This window comes from Euprymna scolopes, chromosome 22 (assembly GCF_053919585.1).
Source record: "Euprymna scolopes isolate OS-2025 chromosome 22, ASM5391958v1, whole genome shotgun sequence".
NCBI classification, from domain to species: Eukaryota; Metazoa; Mollusca; class Cephalopoda; order Sepiida; family Sepiolidae; genus Euprymna; species Euprymna scolopes.
In genome coordinates this window covers 46,459,089-46,485,798 of record NC_136503.1, presented here as the reverse complement: position 1 = coordinate 46,485,798, position 26,710 = coordinate 46,459,089, and the positions used below count along the sequence as shown (strand labels likewise).

Below are 26,710 nucleotides of genomic sequence, written 5' to 3'. Positions count from 1 at the left end.
CCTTTCACCAGAATTCTTGTACATTGGTACTACAGAAGCCATCTTTCAGCTATTAGGGAAGCAAGATGAATCTTGGAGGTCACAAGAGATCCGAAAGCAAAGATCTCTGTCTGCAAGCATCTTTTATATCAGAATTATATCTAAATATTTCAATAACTAAATAATCACTTTTTATTTGTTGTGGAAAGCAAAAAATATATGGAAAACAAGATTGTTACATCTCTCTCTCTCTCTCTCTCTCTCTCTCTCTCTCTCTCTCTCTCTATCTATCTATCTATCCATCTATATATATATATATATATATATATATATATATATATATATATATAATCATCCACATAGATTACTGTTTCGCTGTTTCACAGCTCATCAGTGTGGCTAGACAGGCAACTGCCTCAAGCCAGGATCAGAGCCCGACCGCCCAAATGACAGTCAAGGCTTCTTACCATTACGCTATATGGCTGATGCTGTGTGGGTAATGAATTAATCATGTTTTGACATCGTCCAAATGCCTATATATATAAAATTGACTTTATCTCTATCTGTCTGGGGAACTGTCTCTATCAAATTCTTTTAATCTACAAACTTGAAAACTTGATATATAGGGGATTTGGACCTGCAGAACAAATTCAATTTGGTCTTTAGCAGGTAAAAATAGCTGCTAAGAGGATCAAAATTTAAACAATTGGTACTTGATAGGCTTAAGTGGACTTAAAATGCTCTTGTATGCATGCACAAATATACATTTATACATTAATGTCGGTTAAATTTGAATGTTTTCCCATCCATCTGACTAAGGCTGGAGCGCTAAATGTTTGGTTTCGATTCTAGCTGATGGAACCCAAGTCCTTTTTTTTTACTTTTTAAATTACTAGTATATATCGGTTACAATATAATAATCAATAGAGGATTGGCTCTATAATGATAAATACGAAATCTGCATAAATGAAAATATCATATTTAAGCGACCTACTAGTATCATATTAAGGCCAGTTGTTTGTGTATATATTTTTATGTCTTGCTAAAACTTAAAAAATACTCAACGAACTCTTACAAAGTTAGTATTTTTTTAATTGGTGTAATCCCGGAACATTAATATCTAAAATTTAAAAAAAAAATATATTCTTTGGGGGGTTAACTGGCTGCTTATATAATTTAATGTTCTCAAGAAGTAAACACGATTTTTAATGTTTTCATATAAATAGAAGTAATTCTGATTTTTTTTTTTAGAGTTATTTCCCTTATGCCGACTCAAGTTACGTGTGTGTCCAGAGAGAGGCATAGGATGGGCGAAGAAGAAATAGGAAGTGGGGAAAGGGAAAACTGGGAGGGATAGAAGTTATGTTACAATTTTTCCTAGAGCAATGCCGAGTAGCTCTGCTAGTTGAAAGATAAGTTGTCCTATGCAATGTTAAGTATCCTTAAGTTTGATATAAAACTTTCTCATTTCCGGTGAAACATGTAAAGAAGGTGACGATCATGAGGGTCATACATTCCCGGTGTTGTCAGGACATCAGCAAATAACTGTGAAAACAGCAAAACCTCCAGAACCGCCGTCAAGTTTAGGAGTCGTAGCATCGACTTGTTGCAGTGTAAAAATTGCTTGGGATCCACCCAGAGAACATGGTGTTGAAATCACAAGTAAGTTAACATTTGTACATGTTTTTCTTTTAATTTTATTTTAATAACAAATTCATAAACATCATTTTGGAAGAAAGATTTTATGCCTCGAGTTCTTTATAACTTCAAATATTTATTCATGGTGTTTGGTTTCATTGTTTTGTTTTGTCAACACCATTCACCCTAGGCAGGTTGATTTGGCTTCCTCTAAAGAAAGAAGTGGAATATAAAATTCACATGCATATTCTGAGATGACGACATAAGGGAGGTGTCTACGTTCTCCTATATACAGCACCTGGTATTTCCAAATGGTCACCTATCTTGTACTGACTAGGCTTTATATTGCTTAACTCCGGTGATCAAAAAAGAACGGATATGTCAATGTGATTATGCCATATATATTGCTTTATTGTTATAGCAACCATTTTTGAGGGTATTTAATGCCGAATCCAGTAATTTTGGAAAAAGTTTTTATGCTTAAAGTTTTTTTTTTATATCTTATCTGACTCTCACCTGCCTTTTATCTCTATGGCATAAACCTGGTCCCAGTTGACCCTCTCTATCTTGACTCTGACATAGAATCTGATAATGTAATATACATAAGTGTATCTTGTGTAGTTTCTGAAATCTCGCCAGACATACAGACAAAAATGATACATGAACAGAAAATCTGACTTTCCTTTATGTAATAAACAAATAATGAAAAATAAATTTGGCTGATTTGAAACCTGTTCTGAGAAGTTAAAGTTATTAGTATTTTTTCACTTACTAGTTCTCACATGAGATCGCTCACTAGTAACAACAAATGGTGTTCCTTAGAATCTGAATGACAACAAATCTCTGCATATTTTCAACACTTCAATTCTTTAAGTAACTCTTGCTTCCCTTATTTGTTCTTTACCCTAACATTCCATGAGCGATGTTTCTGACAAAGGGGGAAGAATTGGTGTTTTCTAAGTTAAAATTTATTCCATCTAACATTTATCTTGGCAAATTTTTCACTTTAACCCTACCAGACCTGAGCTACTGAACCTAATATGCCCCTGTGCCTTGCCTCCTGGGCCAAATTGTGAAAAGAAATTTAAGTGCGTTAGTAATTTTTTTGCCTGTCATCCACTGCCAGTATACAGCATTTGTGTGCCAGTCTCCCCAATGAGTAGAGCCCTCCTTGGTGCACAGGTACTTTCTGCAGTGCATGCACCAGAACCTTGTCTTCACCTTCTTTTAGGGGTTGTTTTTGTAAGATACTCCAGGGTGCTGTCTGTTGTATCTCAGGTGTTTCTCCATACACACAGCACAGATGTGGGTAGATGAGGTGCCAGGGGGAATTTCAGGGAAGTGGTTATCTGACTTCAAGTGTTGAGCACAGGATTCTTGTCCTCTGCAAACAGCTGTGGAACGGTAGATTCCTATCAGTTCCAGACACAGTGTTTGAATGTATCTTGTAAAGTACAGAGGTTTTCTGGCAGTTCCTTGTGTAGAAATGGTACAGCACATACGAGCAATACAGCAAGAATTTGATGAAGAGGCGTCAGGGTCAGCAGTAAGTTATGGAATGCTCACTTCAAATCGAGGCTAAGTTGCGATTGGATGGCTATTTTTAGCTTCTTGTCAACACAAAAACACGTGGTCAGAAAAATAGCAGTTTAGTGGTAACTCGGTATATAGCATTTTCGGAAATTACCAGTATATCGGTAACTCGGTTTGGTAGGGTTCAAGTAGTATTTTTTCTTTTTAGCTCCTTACATCAAATGACTTTATGCTTTGTCTGGAACCGATTTCCATAGAAAAAAAAAACTTTGCAAATCACATTGCTTTCCCACAGCAACCATTTACCATTGCTTTCCTCTGGAACCTACATAGTAATAAGCCTCCTTTAAATTTCAATGCTTTTTGCACTCTTCACAACCATATTTTTGGAGGAGGAGATATGGGACATCAGATTATGTTATTTTTATTTCATCTACTCTAGTAGTTTCAGTTCTTTTGGTTCCGTTTAATGTTACTTTTGTGTTTAAAGTTGTGTATTTGTAGTGTTATTTCTTTTCAGTTTATCTTTAATTGGCTGACGATATCTGGTTATGAGTTGGTTTCTGCACTCAAAGATTTTTCTTAATATTTCTGCTGTTTTCATCAGTGGCATATTTTGTATAATGTCAATCCTTCCTTTCTTTGATTATAATTTCGCCTAGTCTTTTTCCGTTTTTTTTTGGGGGGGAATTGTTCCTAGTGCTCCTACTGTTATCGATATTACAGCAATTTTTTCATGTTCCATATTCTCTTCAATTCTTTTACAAGTTCTATGCTTATTTTTTTTCCTTCTTGATATTTACCTTGTGATCTGCTAAGATGCCGAAATTTACTACTTAGCATGTTTTTTTTTCCTTCTTTTTTTTTGTCTGTTTCCATGCTCCATAGGATTTTGTTTTACATTTTCCAATTCTTTCTCCGATTTATGCTTGTACTAGTTGTCTGCATTCATTTGCATAGTTCCCAGTGAACTACTTTTTCAACCGAGTCATATTAGTTTTTTATATTTTTGAGGGAATATTTTGTTGCATTCACTTAAGATGTGATTTACTGTTTCATTTCTTTATCCATAAAGTCTGCATTTGTTGTTTTCATGGGTTTTGCCTATCTTGTCTTTCATGTAATTCGTTTTAATAATAGTGAGTTCATTTCCATATCCAAGTATCCTTTTCATAGCCATGTCCATGTGTTTTCGTGTACCAATTCTTTGGTCGCTATTATAAATTGGTCATGTAGCTATTTCTCCTTTCCTTTCGCTTTTCTCGTTTTTTAAAAAAAAATTATTTATTCATTTATTATTATTATTATTATTATTATTATTCTTATTATTATTATTTGTAATGATATGCAAATTAAATATAATTTATATATGAGCAAGGAGAACAACCCGATGAGGAAATGCCTTCAGAGCTGCCCATTATTGACGTAACAGAAGAGTTACCGCAGAATGAGACTGCGGAGGAAGAAGTAGAGAGGGACGAGTTAGAAGAGGAAGAAGTAGAATGGGACAATTCAGAAGAGGAAGATCAGAATATGCAGGAGGGACATTACGCTTATAGGGAAAGATGTGATGGATTCAGATCTCTAAGGAAAAGGAGAGAGATAAAGGAAGATGTTGAGGAGCGCACTACAAGAAGTACAAGAAGTACTCGCGGCATAAAGCCCCTCTTTTATAGGGAGATGTAGTGATATGCAAATTAAGTATAATTTGCATATGAGCAGATTTCTCATATTTATAAACCGACACCAACTAGAACAGGTGGTTGTTGAACGCTTGTTTGGCATTATACACGACATTTCATCATCATCATCATCATCATCATCATATTATCATATTATTATTATTATTATTATTATTATTATTAATAATAATAATAATAATAGTAGTAGTAGTGTATGAATTATGATATAAAAAATAAAAAGCCAAATAACGATGTGTATCGAACACACATCGTTATTTGGCATTCTAATTCCTATAATATAATTCAAATACGGCAACATGACTTCACAGGAAGTGACACCACTGGCTGGAAATATTTGAAGAGAAAAGGAAGATTAGTTACTTTCAATGTTTTCCAAGTGCCAATACTTTTCTTGTGAACCCATAACACGCGGCCACGTGTGGCACAAGATATTTAAACCAAACGTGACTAACACTTCCACGGACTATTCTCCACGGGGGATTTTATTTCTTATGGGAAAATGATTTACAAAAGAAAAAAGAAATGTCAGAATCTGATGAAGACTTTTTTAGAAGTCGAAAGCGTGTTTATTATTTAAGCTAAATAAGTAATTTATTTTGGAGAAAAAATACAAACACACATCGTTATTTGACTTTCTATTTTCTATAATATAATTCAAATATGAAACGCTGTTTTCCAAGTCCCAATACTTTTCTTAATTATTATTATTATTATTATTATTATTATTATTATTATTATTATTATTATTCACTCACTATGAATTCTCATCATTAGAGATTGCTTGCTGACTATAATTGGTGGTGTTTCCTGAGGTCTCGATGACAACAAATCTCTCCAGATTTCCAGTATTCTCCACCTCTTTTGCTAAGCTTTGCAAATGAATTTGCATCATCGCGACTGCCGTTTGCCATTAACTTCTCGCTGGCAATGACCATTGGTCATCACTGAAATTTGGGTGGTAAGAAGTCTCCCAAAGGTTCCAGTCCTTTTTGCATTCATCCAGTTTGGAGAGCGGGGTGGGGGTGGGGGCATAGCTAACTTACAATTTTGCAGTTCCAGTTTTCTTGATTTCATGTGGTGTTCTTCTTTCGTTTTGTTTTACTTTTGTTGCCGTTTTCATATGGCCGGTTAGTGTTTGTAACCCATGCGGGCTAGTTCCCACATTCGAGGATTTTCCTTAAGGTTTTTAGCATTATTATTATTATTATTATTGGCTCATAAGGAGCTTTCACACAGGTCATAAAGGATTTCTCCTTGAGAACAACCTGTGGTGTTTTCTGGAGTCTGAGTGACAACAAGTCTCCTCAGATTTTCAATATTCTCCACCTATTCTGATAACATTTACAAATGAATTTGCATTATTGCAATAGTCGCTTACCATTGATTTCTTGCTAGCAGCGACCATTGATCTCCACTGGAGTTTGAGTGACAATAAGCCTCCCCAATGTACCAGTTCTCCTGGCATTTTCCAGCAGAGGTCTGGTCGGCACTCTCTCCTCAGTTTTTCTATCCTCCTTGAGCCTTCTCGACTATTTGTCATCATCATTGGCGGGGGGGGGGTGATTGGGTAATGGGAAAGGGGATGGGGAACTCATAGATATGCAGCTTCAATGTTCTTCGTTCCATGTAACGTTTCGTGTTTTGTCTCTGCAGTAGCTCGTCTGGCCCCCGCATTCCAGGGGTTTCCTTAATATTTCAGTTGTTTTCATCATCATCATCATCATTATTATTATCATCATCATCATCATCATCATTATTATCAAAAGGATTCGTTTAGGTAAACTTCAGGTAAAACAATTATGTTTTATATTATTTTTAATAGTCTTTAAAACTGTATGAGAAAATCAGAGTTGTAGCATTACCAATTGTAAAATCTCTTGGCCACATAAACAGCTGAATAGCACATATTGTCTGTGTTGTTGTGACGTCGCATAGTTGTAGTGAACATAGTTGCACCTGTGCTTCATCAATGTTATGTCTGGTACTTGTTGTAGTTGGGGTAACATGATTATTGTGGTAGTAGCTGTTGTCTATGTTTTGTAATGGTAGGTTATGTGTAGTAGTCTACATATTAATATCAGAAAAATAGAACAACCCACTCATTTTTTTTTAATTCTTCAGTAGAGAATTGTGAAAACTATTTTATGCTCATTATATCTCATCTGTCCCAAATTTCCTACCCCCAACCCTAGTTTCCTTCTTTTGCACTTAACTGAGTTTTTGAAATATGCATCTATCTGGATCCTTATTTGGATTTTCCTTAAATAAAATTAAATAGCAATAAGCCTCCTCTAGATTTCAATATTCTTTACACCCTTCACAACCTTATTTTTTGGGGGGCGGGATATGGGAAATCAGATTATGTGATTTTTTTTTCATCTACTCCAGTAGTTTCAGTTCTTTTTGCTTTCGTTTAATGTTACTTTTGTATTTATAGTTGCGTATATTATATACATTATTATTCTTTTTCGTTTTATCTTGGATTGGCTGGCCATATCTGGTTATATGAGTTGGTTTCTGCATTCAAAGATTTTTCTTAATATTTCGGTTGTTTTCATAGGTGCCATATTTTGCATAATATCAATCCTTCCTTTGTCTGATTCTAATTTCTCCCAGACTTTTTCCGGGGTTTTCGGAATTGTTCCTAGTGGTCCTACTACGGGTGGTGTCTCCTGAGGTTTGGATGACAACAAATCTCCCCAGATTTCCAGTACTCTAATCTTCCTTTTCCATTCACATATTTCCAGTCAGTGGTGTCACTTCCTGTGAATTCTCTTGCCACCACATTATTATAACTTGTTTGTATTAAAATTTGATTTCTTTGTATTTTCCTTTTCTTAGGTCTGTATCTGCAATGTCAGTTGATGGATGCTGCTGGTGGCGATGATGATGATGATAATTTGCCGGCAGAAGATGAACAATTCCTTTGTGTTCGCCCTGATGTTAAAGAAGCCATTTTTGAGAATCTTGCCGAAAAGAGCTGGTACCTGATGAGGATATTTGCCGTCACAGAAGAATATTTTGATTGGCTACCGGCACCACACAGGCTTAAAAAACTGCGTTACATTCCGGAAGGAACACAAGTCCATCTGGAAGAATCAATATGGCTTCCATTTTCAACCGTCTGTTTCCAAACATCTGGCACAGATCCGGCTACAAACTTGCAAGTTTCAGATTTATCATTTACATCGTTGACTCTAACTTGGGTAAATGCAATTGTGCATGGCTCCAATCAAGTCCTCAAGATTGTGGTGAAGTGGGTAACATTTGACTCAAACAAATCCATCAATGAGAAGGATATGACCATCGGTCAGCACAAAGTTCTTCCATCTGATGCTGATTCACTTACTATAAACAACTTATTACAAGGAACTCAATATCGTTTCACCGTGGAGACTGTGATTAGATTGAGAACGTCTCTTGATTCAGAAACAAAGGATGGTTTCCGCACCGTGAATGTAGCCTCCAAGCCATTATTAGTGACCACAAGAGTATCAATCGAAACACCAAAGGTATGCAAGTATATATATATATATATATGTATACAAGTATATATATATATATATATATATATATATATATATATATCATAAATTATCATTCCAAAACCAGATGTATTTCATACACCCTTATGAGGTTTTATTCATTGTTTGTGAAGTATGTCTTGAATTGAAAAATTCAACGGAGCTAAGTTAACAGTTTTAAGCACCTAAGTCACTCTCATCTCGGATATTATTTGCACAACATTTCAGACGCTGTAATCTCCGACCTTCGAGTGCATCTTAGGAATCTGTATGCTACAAGGACTCGTAGCGCAATGGATAAAAGTGCTAAGTGATAATCAATTCTAAGTCGCAGTCTTACTACGATCATTACTAAGAATACGATTAGGAATTACTTAAAACTTGTTGAACTATGGTATTTTCGTTTCATACTCGGGAATCTATACAAAACTTTGAACAAAACTCTTTATTTAATGCATGGGTGTAGCTTGCTTTTGTTCCATAAGCCAAGAATAGTTAGAAATTATAAGTAATTCGTAATTATATTCTTAGTGTAACCTGAGGATTGAACCTACAACTTCAAGAATGGAATTTGGAACTTTTTTTTTTTTACATAGGCATCACCACTTATCAAGGCCCAGGGGCCACTCGAGGATAAGGTTTAAAGAGTGTACAGTAGAAATTGGGCAATATAGTAATCTTTAATAATGGAAATTCAGTAAATTTGGTAACTTATATGGAACAGCTCATCAAGAATTTGTTTACGTTAGACTTGAACGCAACCATATTGTAGTCAGCTGGAAAGCAGGAAAACGGAAGATAATTCCATGAGTGTGCAGTGCTAAGAAAGAAACTTTGTTCATGGAATCTACATTTAGGTTTAGGCACAGATAAAGAGTGGGGGAAATTATTGATAGTGTTTTCAGCTAGACGGGTGTTTCTTGTGAAAGTCTGGCGAGGGGGGCCATAGATTGAAGCTCAGTCGAACACTTGCCATGAAAATAACGATAAAGCAGAGACAAACTCGCAACATCTCTTCTATGAGAAAGAGGTTGCAGGGAAGAGAAAAGGACATCCCCTATGAGGCTATGAAATCTATTTTGAACTCTATCAAGGCAGGATAAGTCCTTTCTAGCAGCTCCTGCCCAGATGTGGCAACAGTACTCCATCCTTGGACGTACCTGGCTCTTATATAAATAGAGAATTGCATCAGTAGTGAGATATCTACTGGAGTGATAGAAAGAGCCCACCATTTTTCCAGCGGCCTTGGCAATGGATTTAATGTATGTGTTCCATTTAAGATCAGGAGTAAAGGCAAAGCCCAGAAGCTTGTCAAAACATGAGGCCTCCCCAAGACGAGAGCCATTCATTTCAGTTGATGCCAGATGGGGATCAGAGCATTGATGATGTAAAGATAAAAGCTTGGTTTTAGATGCATTAAAAGTAACAAGCCACCTTTTGCCCCATTGTACCATGCGCTCCAGATGAGAGGAAAGAGAATCAGAGAGAACTTGGTCGTTTACAGTCTTAGATGTGCTACCATAGATAGTAGTGTCATCAGCATAAATGTCTACAAATGATGTAAGGATGTGATTTGGAAGATGATTAATGTAGATCAGGAAGAGAGTTGGGCCCAGAATGGTCCCCTGAGGGACTCCAGCATTAGTACTGAGAGCTTCTGATTTCTGCCCATCAACCACTACTCTTATGAACCTATCATAGAAAAATGATTTAATAATTGAAAAGACATTTCCAGCTATACCGTAGCTGGAGATCTTGTGAAGTAAACCTTTATGCCTTACTCTATCAAAGGCCTTTGATATGTCAAGAGCAATTGCCCTAAAAAGTGATTATTATTTACTACTTTTATTGGTTGTGCCATCGGTTCTTGTGGAACAGTAATACAAATTATCAATCCTCATCTAAAAAATTCTAAAGTCAATTTATTTTTTAATTTTTATTTATTTGCACATTATTTTTTTGAACTTATACAGAAAAGGAAATGAAATTTTTGTTATATTTTTCAATTAAAAAAACTGAATAATTTTTCTTGCCGATTTTTACATTTCGGCCATAAATATAAATGACTAGTTTTCCGGCTACAATTCCATGATGTTTTTAGATAACCTAAGAAAGTATTGGAGTAGTGGAGGCTGTGATTAGATTGAGAACGTCTCTTGATTCAGAAACAAAGGATGGTTTCCGCACCGTGAATGCAGCCTCCAAGCCATTATTAGTGACCACAAGAGTATCAATTGAAGCAAGTGTACATATATATATATATATATATATATATATATATATATATATATATATATATATATATATATATATATATATATATCATAAATTATCATTCCAAAACCAGATGCATTTCATACACACTTATAAGGTTTTATTCATTGTTTGTGGTATATTTTTTAGATAGTAGCAAAGTGCAGTATCTGTTCTGACTCTACATTATATCTTTTCTGTCTTTGGTCAGTCAAGGAAAAATCCTTCTAGACTGAGGAAATCTTAAATTTTTGTTCCAATCTAGAGTGCCCAAAAATGGCCTTGTGTCTAACTTTGTCTTTGTGGGAAGGCAAGTAAACAAGAACCTGCTAGAATAATAACGACTGAAAAATCGCTTGTTTTAATCAAAATTTAATGCGTCAATTTAGATGCTATTTGGATCCAACTTTTAAAATATCAAAGTTGGATTTATAGACAATTCGCTTTGAAAAAAAAAAAAATACTGTATAAAGTTCACTTGTTTGCAATTCAACCAGAAACTTACGGTTTCCTTTTGAAATGTTAGTGAAATTTACACGCATGAATTATTTTTTTTTTTTTATTGTATAACTTGCAAAAAGCTTTTCTGTTTTTTTGTTTTTTGTTTTTTTAAGCTCTATGTTGAAAGATACAGCAGAAGTACCGTGGTGTTGTCGTGGCAGACACCATCACTAATGACCAGTCTGGGGCATGACAAAAATGGAAACATACTTTACTTGATGTGTCATTTGTATGGTTATCAAATAAAAATTAATGATGAACTCCACGCTCAGTTGTGGCCCAACAGCAATTCGTGTACTCTGCAGAAATGCAAACCAGGGAAAAAATACAAAGTACAATTAATTGCAATGTCTTCAATTCAAGAGAAGAAAAAGCTAAAGAAATGGAAAGTAAGACATCTTTTTTAAATAAAAATTATATCATAATTACTATAGGATACGTAATAACAGTTAAACAAACTAGTGTAATATATATATATATATATATATATATATATATATATATATATATATATATATATATATATATATATATATATATATATATATAATATAAAGCTGAACGTCTGTGTGCGTCTGGTCACGAATAGGCTCCTATATGGTTGACTATTATAGAAAACTGATCACATATAATGATAGATGTATCGAGACACAGGAATGGGTATGTTTGATCTGGCATAATGATGATTCATTAAAATTGTGGGATCTGCGTACGCACCGGGTCCACAAAGTATGGAAAATAAAAAATTTAAAAATTAAAAAAAATATATTTACAAGTGCTTTTGATATAGATTTATATAATAATACTTTGATAAGTATGTTTTAACTTAAATAGGGATGGTATAATAAAATTGTAGGGTCTGCGTTCGCGCCTGGCCTCCATAGAATGGAAATAGGCACAAATTTTAATAAAGACTTTTCATATCTATCTGCATAAGTATACTTTGATAATTATGTTTTAGTTTGAAGAAATATGGTATAATGAAATTATAGGGTGTTCGTTCGCACCTGATCTCCATAGAATGGAAATATGTCACAAAGTTTAGCAAGGTTTTTCAATATAGATCCACAGAATATTGTGATAAGTGTGTCAGTGTGAACAGGTATGGTATAATAAATTATGGGGTTTATCTATTTTATTTTTACTTTCATCATATTTTGCTTTGGTTTTGATAGCCCCAAATTCGAAGCTATCTCTTTACAAACCTTCCTATCATACTTTCATAAATCAGAGTCCATTTTCTGTAGGCTGCTTTTGAACCTAGTCAATGACGGGTACTTTTGCTGGTATATATGTATATATATATATATATATATATATATATAGTGAATAAATGACAAAAAACTATATTTTAAAATTCATGATGTTGACCATCTTATAATTTATTCCTTTAATTCAGTTGACATTTACAATTCTTGACAGTATTTGTCAATCACTTAATTATTATATCAATCAGTGAATCTATTAAACCCTTAACTCATAAGTAGAAATAGCAACACTCCGTCAAAAATTAGGAACTCGTGACTTCTGGAAAATCTACAAAAGTGTAGTAAATAATGAGCAATCAACAATTCCCCCACTAACCAACAATCACGAGGTTGTTTGCTCAGCAACCAACAAGGCTAATATGCTTGCCAGCCGGTTTGCCTCAAACTCCACACAGGACCCTTCCAACCACCCCCTACCTGAATTTCCTATGCGAACAGATGCCACGCTAGACGATCTAAAAATCACCCCTGCTCAGGTGCATGCTGTCATAAAAAACCTTGACACTTCAAAAGCATGTGGACCTGATCTCATCCCAGCTGTGCTATTAAAAAAGTGCTCAGCCGAAGTAGCTCCAGTTCTCTCCAAACTCTACAACAAATGCCTTAATGAATCATGCTTTTCGGGCTGTTGGAAAACTGCTTCTGTGGTACCAGTATTCAAGAATTCTGGCGAAAGAACTGACCCATCAAATTATCGCTCCATTAGCCTCCTCCCACTTTTCGCCAAAATATTTGAGACCATAATTAACCATGCTCTAGTCCGTCACCTTACAGATGCTAAACTGACCAACAATATGGATTTAGACAAGCCCGTTCCACAGCAGACATCCTCACTGTAATCTCTGAACGTATATACCATTCACTGGACAAAGCGGAGGAGGGCAGAGCGGTAGCTCTAGATATATCTAAGGCTTTTGACAAGGTATGGCATGAGGATCTCCTCAGGAAAATTAGATCATATGGTATTACTGGTAGAATACTTAACATAATTAAATCCTTCTTAGATAAGAGAAAAATCCAGGTTGTCCTCGACGGTCGTACATCTAAACAATATGATATAAGTGCGGGAGTGCCTCAGAGGTCCATCCTTGGACCTCTATTGTTCCTAATATTTATTAATGATTTCCCCGACAAAACTGCCTCTGAGATGGGTATATATGCTGATGACACCACACTCTATAACAGGCATGACAGGAAAACAAATGAACACATAACTAAAGAAATGGCAAAAACACTAGAGGATGACCTCCAATCTGTAGTGGAATGGGGGCATAAATGGATGGTCACATTCAATGCTGCCAAGACTCTAAACTGGTTTCCTTCAATGATTACAAGAAACCTTCTCTGCCACCAATAGCAATGGACAGTGACTCTTTATCTGAGAGTACATTTTTCAAACTGCTTGGCCTAACGTTCACAAGAAACATGAGTTGGAACAATTACATTGAAAACATTGCCAGGGCCGCTGCGAAGAAGGTTGGCACTCTCTACTGTGCTAGAAAACTACTGACACCTCAAAGTATCCTGTACCTTTATAAGGCCATTATTCGCCCATGTATGGAGTATTGCTGCCACATTTGGGCTGGTGCATCTGCTGCTAGTCTCTCGCTCCTAGACAAGGTTCAAAAGAGAGTCGCCAATCTGATAGACCCTGAACTGGCATCTAAGCTTCAGCCTCTGTCCCAAACGTTGCATCCCTCTGCCTGTTCTACAAGTATTTTAATGGTGAATGCTCTGACGAACTGCAGACACTTGTGCCCCCACCGACGTAGACACCGTCGACAAACCCGACAGGCAGCTAAATCCCACCCCCATGCAGTAGAGATCCCTAGATGTAAAAGATCTTTCTACTCCAGTAGTTTCTTCCCCAGAACCGCTAGACTCTGGAATTCCATTCCAGGTCCCTGCTTCCCCAACTGTACTGATATGCAGAAGTTCAAGTGTAACGTGAACCGACATCTTGCTGCCCAAATTCCAACATAGTGTCCCAGTAGTTGCTGCCCCTGATAGTAGCCCCCTACACCAAAGTGGCAATGTGCCTTGTTTGGGGTGAAAATGTAATTAAAAAAAATTAAAAAAAAAAAAAAAAGTTAAGTTGATAAGTTAAGAGCATAATAGATTTACTGATTGATATAATAATTAAGTGATTGTTTTTACGCTACGAAACAGATACTTTCAAGAATTGTAAATATCAATATATGAATTAAAGGAATAAATAATAAGATGGTCAACATCATGAATTCACTTCATTGCTCCGTAATTACATTGAATTTCTAAAATAAGGATTGGTATATATCATAAGAAAATATATTTTTACAGAAATAGATATATAAATTCACTGTTTTGAGCACTGTTGATATTTGGAACACAAATTCGAACTTTAACTTTTTAAGATCAAAATTAGTGCAGATATTATTTTTTTAATAAATAAATATATTTATTCATTAAAACAAAATAAAAAGGAAAAAACTTGGATTTTTCTGATGAAGAATTTCTTATAATTCGAAATATTGAAGTTGTTTTAATAAATAAATATATTTATTTATTAAAAAAAAAAACATGTCTGCACTTGTTTGGGGTCTTAAAACCGTTAAAAATTGAATTTTGTATTCCATATATCAATAGTGTTTAAAACAGTGAATTCCTATATTATATGACACACTCGTCGACCGACGCTCACACTGTAATGAATATGGCTGTGACAACAGCATATTCTTTTCATTGTTTTGACTCTTGAGTATATATCCGTTAATATCTTATCTGTTTTCATATATACTGATGTGGTTCTCGGTTGATTGACTGTGTCTTACTGTGTCGGATATATACTTGAGAGTCAAAAGAATGAAAAGAATATTCTGTTGTCACAGCCCTAGTAATGAACATTCAAGACTTCAACACCATCTGAAGACGTCCCAAGCATTATCACCGCCATGCAACGTAAAAAAAAAGAAAAAAACCTGGATTTTCCTGACAAAGAATTTGTTGTAATTCGAAATATTGAAGTTGTTTAAATAAATAAACATATTTATTTATTTAAAAAAATGTCTGCACTAGTTTTAGTCTTAAAATCGTTAAAGTTTGAATTTTATATTATATATGAATGTCAATATAGTTAAAGGAATAAATTTTAAGGTCGTCAACAGCATGCAATTTGGAATATAGACTTTTGTCATTTATTTGTTATATATATATATATATATATATATATATATATATATATAATTATTTTTTTTACTATAATAATAAAATACCTACAGACACTAGTGTTTCATCCTTTCGGGATTCTTCAGTGCAGGGTGTCACGATTAACACCAGCCGAACGATTCGAACCCAGCAACACGAGCCATCTCTGGCTCGATTAGCGGAGACCGTATCCATTCGGCTACCATTAACCGCGTGAAATAGCGTTGAATTTAAACATTTTAATTTTTTAAATGTTCATTTACGTCAGTCAGAAAGTGATCTAATCGTTATGCGATGATCTATGCATAAGAGCTAAATTGACCGACTTTAATTCAACTGAAAGTGCTCAACGATAAGAAATGAATTTCTTAAAGGGACTGTCATAATTATTTTTTTACTATAATAATTAAATACCTACAGACACTAGTGTTTCATCCTTTCGGGATTCTTCAGTGCAGGGTGTAACAAATAAATGACAAAAGTCTACATTCCAAATTATATATATATATATATATATATATAAAACAAATAAATGACAAAAGTCTATATTTCAAATTTCATGCTGTTGACGACCTTAACATTTATTCCTTTAAATATATTGGCATTCACAATTCTTGACATCACCTGTTTCGTAGCGTCAAATTATTCATTTAAATGACAAAATGACGCAATAAAAGAAAAAAATAAAAGGTAATTACAACTTCTCTCACAATTTTCGGATTTTGTAATCATGCCCATTCATGCATTTTATTTTCTTTTAATGGATTGATAGATGCTATCTCTTCTGAGGAATTAAGGGCAGAATAGATTCATTGATTGATTTAATAATTAAATGAATGATTTTGCGCTATGAAACAGGTCATGTCAAGAATTGTGAATGTCCAAATTTATATATATATAAAACAAATAAGTTACAAAAGGAATAAATTGTAGCATGAAACTTGGAATATAGACTTTTATCATTTATTTGTTATATGCTGTATAATTACGTCAAGCTTCCTAAATTAAGGATTGGTATAAATAAAAGGTGAAATATAATTGAAAAAACATATTTCCACAGATATATATATATATATATATTAGTGATGGGACGATTTGAAAATTGTTTACTGATTCCATTTTAAATTCCCGATTCCAATACACTTAAAATCACAAAATATTCAGCTATAGAGTTGTTTTTCTTTAAATCACCATAAGAACTCACGTGATGTAAGGTATATATTTTCGCAAATGTAAAATACACTTGTAGGGGTTAGCTATAGATTTAATTTTTATTTTTATTTTTTTGGTAGCTAAGAATAAATACATATTTACCATTCGATCTTTAGTACGAGTAATGGGAAATTAAGTTTTAAACAAACCAAATAATGACATCGAGAAAACAGGAACAAATATATATAATATATATATATATATATATATAATTATTATTATTATTATATATTTGTTATTGTTATTTGCTTTTTATTTGTTATTTATTATTTGTTATTTATTATTATTTGTTATTATTATTATTATTATTAATATTATTATTATATATTATATTATTATTATTATTATTATTATTATTATGTATTATATATTATTATTATTATTATTATTATTATATATGTATATTATTATTATTAAATTAAAAAATTAATACTAAAGATAGTGATGATGAGGTCCCTTAGAATATAAAGAATAAGAAATAAAATTTAAAAGTGCCGAAAATAGATTTATAATATATATATATATATATATATATATAAGAGAGGGATGCTGATATGGCTAGGAGGGGTCAGCGGAATAAACGGAGAGAGTGATGAGAGGAAAACGAGATTTAAATTAAATGAGAAGAAAGATGAGTACTCATATATTTGGGTTGTGTTAAAGGATGGATCAGTCTTTCCTTTCCTGATTTTTCCATCCTGATCTTATTCATCAAAACTACTTCTGTTCCCACATATCCCCCAAACAACAAAAGATAAATGTTCACTTGTCAGTTCAACTCACAACATGTCAAAACACACTAAGCTTTGAATTCCAAAAGCGACCAAGAATCTGCACTCCAATCCCAACTCATATTTCAACAGTCCGCCCTTGCAAGAAAAACTGCTGCCACCATCCATCATCCCAGTATCACCATCATTTTCCCTGCCTCCTCAGTAATGTTGTTATTGAATTACTTTTTTCTTTTTTTTTTTTTTTTTTTTTTTTTTTGCTCGTTTAGAAAATGTTTTGTTTTTGTTTTATTTTTACAGTTAGGATCTAAAGTTTCAAGTGAGGATTTTTGGAAAAGCTGTAATTCACAGGATTCCGAGATTGATAAAACAATGTCTGAACCTTTGGAGATTATATTACCTCCCAAAAAGAATGGTAAATTACTGTTTATTCATTATTTCTATGGAAAGCTGCATGAGAGTTTGTTTTTCTTTGACTGTGTAATGAAGAGATCAAAGGATAAAACCAGATCAACTGGTTGAATTGGGCTTAAAATTGGAACAACCTTGACAAGGACGAGTGTTGAATGCATAATGACGTGTCAGTGACGTAGAAACCCATATCCCTCCTTAGTCCCTAAAATATATAGAAACGCATATGTTACATTTTTAGTCAGTCAGTTAGAATTCAGTTTGAGTTTAGAGTCGACAGTTTGAGTTCGACAGACAGTCTTTAGAAGCTGAAGACTTCTCATAGAAGCGATGAAAGGTAGCGATATATGGCAGATGAGTCGATACAGAAATTCCCACCCTCCTTCTAAGGATAGGCAGAGAGCAGGAGTGCGACTTCAACTGTGAAATGAATAAAATTCCAATTGTCCAGAGAAATGAAACTTACGTTGTTGTTATGCATGAGAGAGCTTTTGTCCCAGGAGCTGATGTTGGGACACAAACCACTCGAGGACGCAGGCAAGAGATGGGAAGAAGATAATAAAAGGTACGTTCTATTTTTATTTTATAAACTCCCCAAAAAGGGCTGATGTGCCATAAATACGCATATTGACTCAATATAAGCAGATACCTTATCTCCTTCCTCCCCAATAACAAATATGCATTATTAACGTAAATAAGAGTAATAAATTGCTTAAATTTACATAAATAAAAATATAGTTTCAAATAAAAAATAGACCACCAAATGTGTAAAGAATTTTGATAGAATTGAATCGCAAAATATTTCTCCTTTGTTATTCTTTGTTAAGCAAATTTTCCTTTTTGTTTTTTCAGGATCAGTGGACCATTTAGATATTGCATTCTTCTTAAATACAAATGAAAACGAAGAACATTTTGGTTCTTTACATGTGGAATGGTCATCCAGAAATAAAAATGATATAATCAAGCAGTTCAATGTGATTTGGTTTGCACACGATGATCAAATAGTCAATACACGTGTCATAAAACCTCATAATTACCAATGTACAATTCCAGTTGAAAAACCAAAGTAAATATTTATACCGTTATTTTATATACAAGGTGCCTTCAATAAGTTTCCAGATTTTTTTGTATGGCCACTTTTATTGATAGTACACACATGAAACTATAGTCCCCTTCGAAGTAATCTCCTCTGGCTGCAATGCTTTTGTTGTATCATTTCAACAACTTCTGGAAGTCCCCATGAAGGTTCTCTTTTGTGTGCGTGTTAATAACGCTCATCACAGCCTCTTTCATCTCCTCAATTTTTTCCTAACGACAGCCTCTTGGGTTTTCCTTGAACATAGGGAATAAAAGTCACAGGAGCAAGGTCTGGGCTATAGGGATGGTTAGGAACATCTCTCCGCTGTCATGACAACGTCTTTCTTTCTGATATTCTCTGAGCACCCTTGGGACAAACTTCACGCAAATCTTCCACATGTTCAGTTCCTCATGAATAATTTTGTGTACAGTTCCTATACTGACATTAAACTGTGCATTTATTGTCTCCATAGACACAAGCCCATCCTTATCTATGAAATTCTTTATTTGGCCAATCAATTCTAGTGTTCTAACTTCCTTAATCCTCTCACACCTCTCATTATCCCTCACAGACTCACAACCTTCTTTGAATCTCTTATGCCACTCAAAAACCGATGCTCGATTCATGCAAGATGGTCCCAAAACCGTCTGAAGCATCCCATACGTTTCTGTAGCATTTTTCCAAGTTTAAAACAGAATTTTATCACATATCATTCTTCTAAAGTATCCTCAAATCCAGATTGTATTTTTGAAATTTGCCAGGTTTTAGTAGGGAATATTCCAATTCCTGCTGTAGCTGTTCATTTGAACCTGAAATCATAAAAATTGGTCAGACATCTTATAAGATGTATAGAAATAACATACTGAATTTTCCAAAGGCTACAATAATCATAAATACTTGTACAAAAAGAGTCTGGAAACTTATTTAAGACATCTCATATGTGTGTGTATGCGTGTGAATGAATTTTCAGATTTTGTTATTGCGAGAGTAGATTGAGGTTATTTTGTAAAGTAATTGGTATAAGTCAAAGAACACAAAGGTTTAGAAATTATCGTTCTTAAGATTTATTTAATACTAGCAGATCGCCCGGCATTGCCCAGCTGTAAAATACACATAAATATATTTTAATTCATACAGAAACCGAGAAATATACATGCAAGTATTGTTTTTTCTAAACAGTTCACTTCTTGTAAGTAAACAAAAAAAAATTCTCGAGCAGAGACCGAAACAAAAACCTAAAGACAAGTATGATAAACATTAAGCCATCTTGACACGTCTTAACAAAGTGTTTTCAAACTTACTTATTCTTAACATAAAGAAGCTATCATGTTTCACAACCGCACATATACAGATTTTTCAATTTTGACCCCTTATCAGCCTTTTTCTTCCGGATGAAAACCAATTAAAAAGTTTTCCACGTGTCTGAATGCCCTATATACAAAATTTCAAGTCTCTAGATCAAAATTTCAAGTCTGATCAAAATTTCAAGATCAAAAATTCGTTGAGTATATAGTTTGAGAAATGTCCTCACACACACACACACACACACACACACACACACACACACACACACACACACACACACACACACACACACACAGATTCTCACTTTTATAGATATATAAACTTCTTTGTAGCATTAACTTTGTCTCATCATCTTGATTATGAGGACAGCTGAGTTAAGAGTTTCTGTAGAGATGCATTTTGGAAAAATCTGTAAAACTATTGGCTTCTGAGGCATTTTGCTTGGTTGGTATTAAAGATATTTGCTGGACATCTCCAATTACGCCAGAAGATATAACAATAGAAGTCTTTGAAATTCACTTCAAGAGGAAATTACATGCAGCATGTAATATATGATTAATTTGGTGCTACTTGACCATGGTCATCTTCTAAATGAAGTTGACAATTAGTTGGACCAAGGTGAAATAAAAAAACACAAAACACTAAGTCTGAAAATGAGTCCTCACAGAAAAAAAAAACCATAAAAACTAACAAAAAAGAAAAACAGGGGCAATAAAACTGTACGTAAAATGATTTGTTAAAAAAAAAACATAAAAGTAACCAAGCAAAGTGGAAAAAGATGGGGCCAGAAAGATAATCGCCAAATAAAAAAGGGAGAAAAATCTAATAAAAAAGAAGTTTTTATCCAATAATTGCCCCATTAGTTGTTTCTTTGATATTTGACTCTTAACACAGTAATTTTTTTTAAAACTATTTTTCATCCCAAACAAGACATATTGCCACTTGGAACATAAGGGGCTATTATTTAGGACCATGGCGACCATTGTGGGGAATTGAGCAGTGAGATGTCTGTTCACATCCCATTTAAACTTCTGAAGATAATCAGGGAAGCAGGAAACGAGGAAGGAATTCTAAAGTCTATCAGTCTGAAAGAAGAAACTATTAGAGTGGAAGGCTTTTTTTTTTTTTTTTTTTACACAATGATCACCACTTCTCAAGGCCCGGAAGCCACTCATCGGCATCTAGGGACCTCAACCATGAAGAGGTGGGATTTTGATGCTTGTCATGTTAGTTGAAAGTATTATTTTGAGGGGAGCACAAGTTCATCAGAGCATATTCCATTAAAATACTTGTAAAACAGGCGCAGGGATAAAACATTTCAGCAATAGGACAAGGGTTAGAGCTTGTCTGATAGTGTTGGACTTTGGATATGAGATTCTTTTTGAACTCTGTCTAAGATTGAGAGATTAGCGGTAGTTGCACCAGTCAAGATGTGGCAATAATACTCCATGTGTGGGCGAATTGTGGCTTTATATAGAATACTCTCTCGTGTAAGTAATTTTCTAGCAGCCTTGTAATGTCTTCAATGTATTTGTTCCAATTCATGTTGCCTGTAAATGTTAGGCCAAGAAGTTTTGAACGATGAACTCTCAGGTAGGATGTTATTTGTTAGTGGTTGAGAAGGTTATTTGTAAATGTTAAAGGAAAGACGCTTAGTCTTAGTAGCATTTAATGTTAGTATCCATATATGACCCCCGCCCCCCCCCCCGCCATTACACTACAAACTGAAGGTTGTTGTTTTTAATTTCAACGTTTGTTTGATAAAATAGAATTAGGAAGCGTGTGCATTGTTTCTATTTTTTTCTTCCCTCTGGTTTTCTCTGATGTACATCATTTTTGTTAATGGCATCATCACTAAAACTTATTGTTGTGGAGACGCCCACTAATTAGCATACATGGGTGAAAAGATATAGATAAAGGTATCAAGTCAGCAAGACCGGGGAGCTGTGTTCAAACGCCGGATAGGCAAAGCGCATGTGCCGGTTGCTCCATGAAAGACTTTAACACGCCCTCTGCCGGACAATCTTCCAACTGCAGTACAACTGCACCTTTGTAAATATGTATTATATTTTCGTTTTAATATATTTGTTTTACCTTTACTTTCTGTGTTCGTGTTGTTATTGATACAGACACAACACTTATTTAAGTAAAAGCAGGCTTTTTATCCATGCAGATGCTGCATTCACATATTCTATATTAGACAGTCGTACTATTACAATATATAGTTTATTTATCACAAGATAGATCGATAGAGAGAGAGAGAGAGAGAGAGAGAGAGAGAGAGACCTGTCTGTGATGCAGAAGAGATTTCAAACTATAAAGATTTACCTGTGGCAGTGAATAGTTAGTAGTGACTGAATCATGAACTTATTTGGACAAACGCTAAAAAAGCAAATGGCTCAAATAGCTTACCTCTTTCTTTCTCTTCTTCATTTGGATTTACTCTCCCCGTCGCTTCCTAGAGCAAGTTAATTTTCACAGGAACGTGTCAACTCAAAGTATTATCGACCAATGACAATCATTTTAAGCATAAAAAGAAACAAGTCTATATCAACAAGCCAATGCTAAGTTAGAAACTCATACAAAATGAGGAAATAAACAGCCCAAGGCTAGAGAGATTGAAGAACCTAAGAATGTATGCTCAATGCTATATATATATATATATATATATATATATATATATATATATATATATATATATATATATATATATATATTCTTATAAAATGGGATATATAAAAATTTTCTGTTATAAAATTTCATTTTTCTCAATTTTTCATTTACAAAACTCTGTTTACGTTTTAGTTAGCACTTGCTAACTGGTGACCCTTCTATTCTCTTAATGTTTTGTTTATTTTCTATCTTACTATGCAGGCCAGAGATCATATGCCACAAGTTTTCAGTGATTCTATTTGTATACCTAGGCGTGTTGAAAGGTTTCTAAATTCAATATCTAGTAAAGGTGTCGACTTTCTCACTAAAATATGACAATTTACTTTCAATTTCTTCTTCAGTTCTTTTGTCTATAGACGATAATGTGATAGTCATATGTGCTATTTGTCAATAATGAATGCTTGCAAATAGTGAAATGTAATTTAAAAAAACAAAACAAAAGTAAACTTTTGTTGCTTTATTTCTAGGTGCCTTTATGAAGTAAACGTGGAATGTGAATTGAACACAGGGGAAGTAACTCTTGGCCAACCTGTACAGGTGATCACACCAGGAGAGCCGGATCCTCCTGAAATCATTCTTAAATCAGCTGATTCTACGCAATTCCAGATTGGCTGGCAGGAGCCCAAAACCTATGGTGGTGAGAAAATCACAGCTTATGAAGTAAGGAGCGATTTTATATACACAAAGATTGTCATACGAAAGCAGTTGAACTATTATTATTGCAAACAAGTTGTACCTACCCAGCGTTACCCGGGATACAGTAAAGTCATTTAGTTTTTCAATTTTAAACTTATATAGAAAAATGTAAAATTTTAATTATAAGAGAGACAATCGTTTTTATATTCTTCATTCAAAAATATGAATTATTCCCCTAGCTAATTTTGAGGGGTTTTTTTTTTTTGGGGGGGGGTCACACTCACAACGTAATATTTCAAAATACAACCGCTGGATACAACGCGCGACTCTTTACAAACAGACTTTTCTTTCTTCAACTTTACAACATAGCAAGGAAGAAGAAAAGAAACAAAAGAAACAAAACAACACACTGAAGATGGAGTATATCTCTGAAATATATTTGTGATAAATTTCAAACAAGTAAAATATTTATTTTCCTCATATTACTCTCTGATTTGGCTTTCAAGCGCACTTGATGCATATTTTATTTTATATAAAAATGTGTTGTCTGCTCAAATTATACAAACATTCAATTTCAGCTAATGCTCCCAGCCCAAACAATTAATTCTATGGAAAGAATTAATGATACCTAAAATCTGTCAAACTAGCAATGGATTAACCACTTCATTTAAAGGGGATGTACTTCTAAGAGACATCCTCATGTCACGAACACACCAAGTTACCCCCTACCCCAGCCATGAACTCCAACAATCACGATAGTACCACAGTGATGCTTAAGACCTAGGGAGAATTCACAAAACAATCACTAGACGATAGTATAACAGTTTGATACATAATCTTGAATACTATTTAGATCCAACTTTTCAAATCGCACAACATAGATTACTCTTTTTTGTTTTAATTTTCTTATCACTTTGTTTTTCCTGGAGATGGGGCATTCTACCGGATGCCAAACATTCTCCCATTAATTTAGTTACTCGAACCGAGAGATCTTTTTAAGAGTCTAACCGTTCCTTTAAGTTCTATTGTTTGTATTTCTCTTGCGCTTGGTTCACCAGGTATATCCGCCAGATAGTTTTTTAAATTCTTTTTCGTTAGCCCGGTTGCTCCTATAATGACTGGTATGATTGATACCTTCTTAAGATTCCAGTTTCTTTTAATGTCGTACATAAGTCCTTGGTATTTTGCGATTTTCTCCCTCTCTGCTCTGTTGAGGCCAGCATGTGTGTCATTATGTGCTGATTAAAACTGAAATTTTAAAAATCTGACTAAAGATTTTGAACCTTGGTGACCAATCAATATTATTTTCGAAGTTTTTCTACATTTACTCTCAGCCTCAGAAAGATTGCAAAATATATTTTTACTTTTAAACATTACTAACCAGCAGAGCATTACTACTGTTGACTAAGGGAAGAGTCTATCAGGCATGTGTACGCAGTGTAATGGTGTATGAAAGTGAAACCTGGCCAGTGAAGATTGAGGACATGCGTTGCATGGAGAGAAATGATGTGAGAATAATATGATGAATGTGTAATGTGAGTCTTAAAGACAAGCTTAGTTCTGATGACCTCAGAGGCGGATTAAATTTGAACAGATGTGTGCAGAACAGGAGAATGGTATGGCCATGTTGAAATAGTTCTTCAGGGTAGTAGATATCGAACAACTATTCTACATCCATGATTGGTGATCTCTACATGTATGTGAAGAAGTGCCTAGACGTGTTTTGCATGTATTCTTACACTTAAGGCTTACACTGAGTGTATGTGCAGGGAAGTAGTTCCTAAGATATAAATTACATAAAATGTCTCGATAATTGTTGTCCCATGTGATTAAGTTCAAATAAGCTCATTGAAGCGAAATGAATTATTAGCAAAGTGTCTAATATTCTTTATAAGAAAATGAAACAAGTCACATTTAAATTATATATATATATATATATATATATATATATATATATATATATATATATATATATATATATATATATATATAGTAGTGTTGGGACGATTAATCGGAACTGGAATCGGGAATCGGAAAAATTGAAAGATTTGGGGGTATTGGAATCGGTATCAGAATCGGAAAAATTGATGCCTATTTTCCGATGCCAAAACGATTCTTTAATTGTATTTTCTATGTGATTTTGTTTAAACCAAAATCTTTCATTGCTGGTAATAATGATAAAATAATAAATATCTATTGATTTTAAATTACCAGTAAAGCTAAAATCGATAGATCATCCATTACATTGTATTGGAATCGGGAATTTAGCACAGAATCGGTAATTGTAATGGAATCGGGAAAAATATTGGAATCGTCCCATCACTAATCTTATATATATATATATATATATATATATATATATATATATATATATATATATATATATATATTATGGCAGTAAAGTTTAGTTTCCTAGAAGTACATCCATATGTAGCCATCAATATTTGTATAAATAAATTTAATATATATATCTTCTTCTATAATATAAAGCTGAATGTCTGTGTGTGTATGTGTGTGTATGTGTGTGTGTGTGTGTGTGTCTGGTCACGAATAGGCTCCTATATAGTTGACTATTTTAAAAAACTGATTACATATAATGATAGAAGATGTATCAAGACACAGGAATGGGTATGTTTGATCTGGTAGAACGGTGGTTCATTAAAATTGTGGGGTCTGCGTTCACGCCTGGTCCACAAAGTATGGAAATAAAAAATTAAAAAATTAAAAAAAACGTTTACAAGTGTTTTTGATATAGATGTACATAAGAATACTTTGATAAGTATGTTTTAACTTGAATAGGGATGGTATAATAAAATTGTGGGGTCTGCGTTCGCGCCTGGCCTCCATCTTTCATAAAGACTTTTCATATCTATCTGCGTAAGTATATAATTTTATTTTTATTTCGGACTATTAGTCCTCATCTTTATTAGTTGTTTTTTGATTGGTTTGTTTATTCACAACGTTTCGGCCAACTATTCCTCTGGCCTTCGTCAGGTGGTAACCGCGACGGATAAGAACTTTGAATCTCCTAACTGCATTCTCAGCCATCACTGCCATCCGTAGTTGTTGTCATCTCACCACA

The 26,710-nt window shown here is 34.0% G+C and overlaps 1 protein-coding gene across 5 annotated transcripts in view; it reads left to right on the top strand.

Annotated features, from left to right (window-relative positions):
* LOC145243404 (uncharacterized) overlaps positions 1 to 26,710 on the top strand; it is a 302,808-nt gene that overhangs the window by 204,827 nt on the left and 71,271 nt on the right. For 4 of the 5 annotated variants that reach the window (XM_080106260.1, XM_080106258.1, XM_080106259.1 and 1 more), the window contains 6 exons: positions 1,468 to 1,641; positions 7,695 to 8,365; positions 11,245 to 11,520; positions 17,826 to 17,940; positions 18,789 to 19,002; positions 23,460 to 23,652. In XM_080106260.1, the coding sequence (XP_079962386.1) occupies positions 1,468 to 1,641; positions 7,695 to 8,365; positions 11,245 to 11,520; positions 17,826 to 17,940; positions 18,789 to 19,002; positions 23,460 to 23,652 (1,643 nt within the window). The remainder of the gene's footprint in view (positions 1 to 1,467; positions 1,642 to 7,694; positions 8,366 to 11,244; positions 11,521 to 17,825; positions 17,941 to 18,788; positions 19,003 to 23,459; positions 23,653 to 26,710) is intronic. The other variant, XM_080106257.1, reaches the window with a different exon arrangement.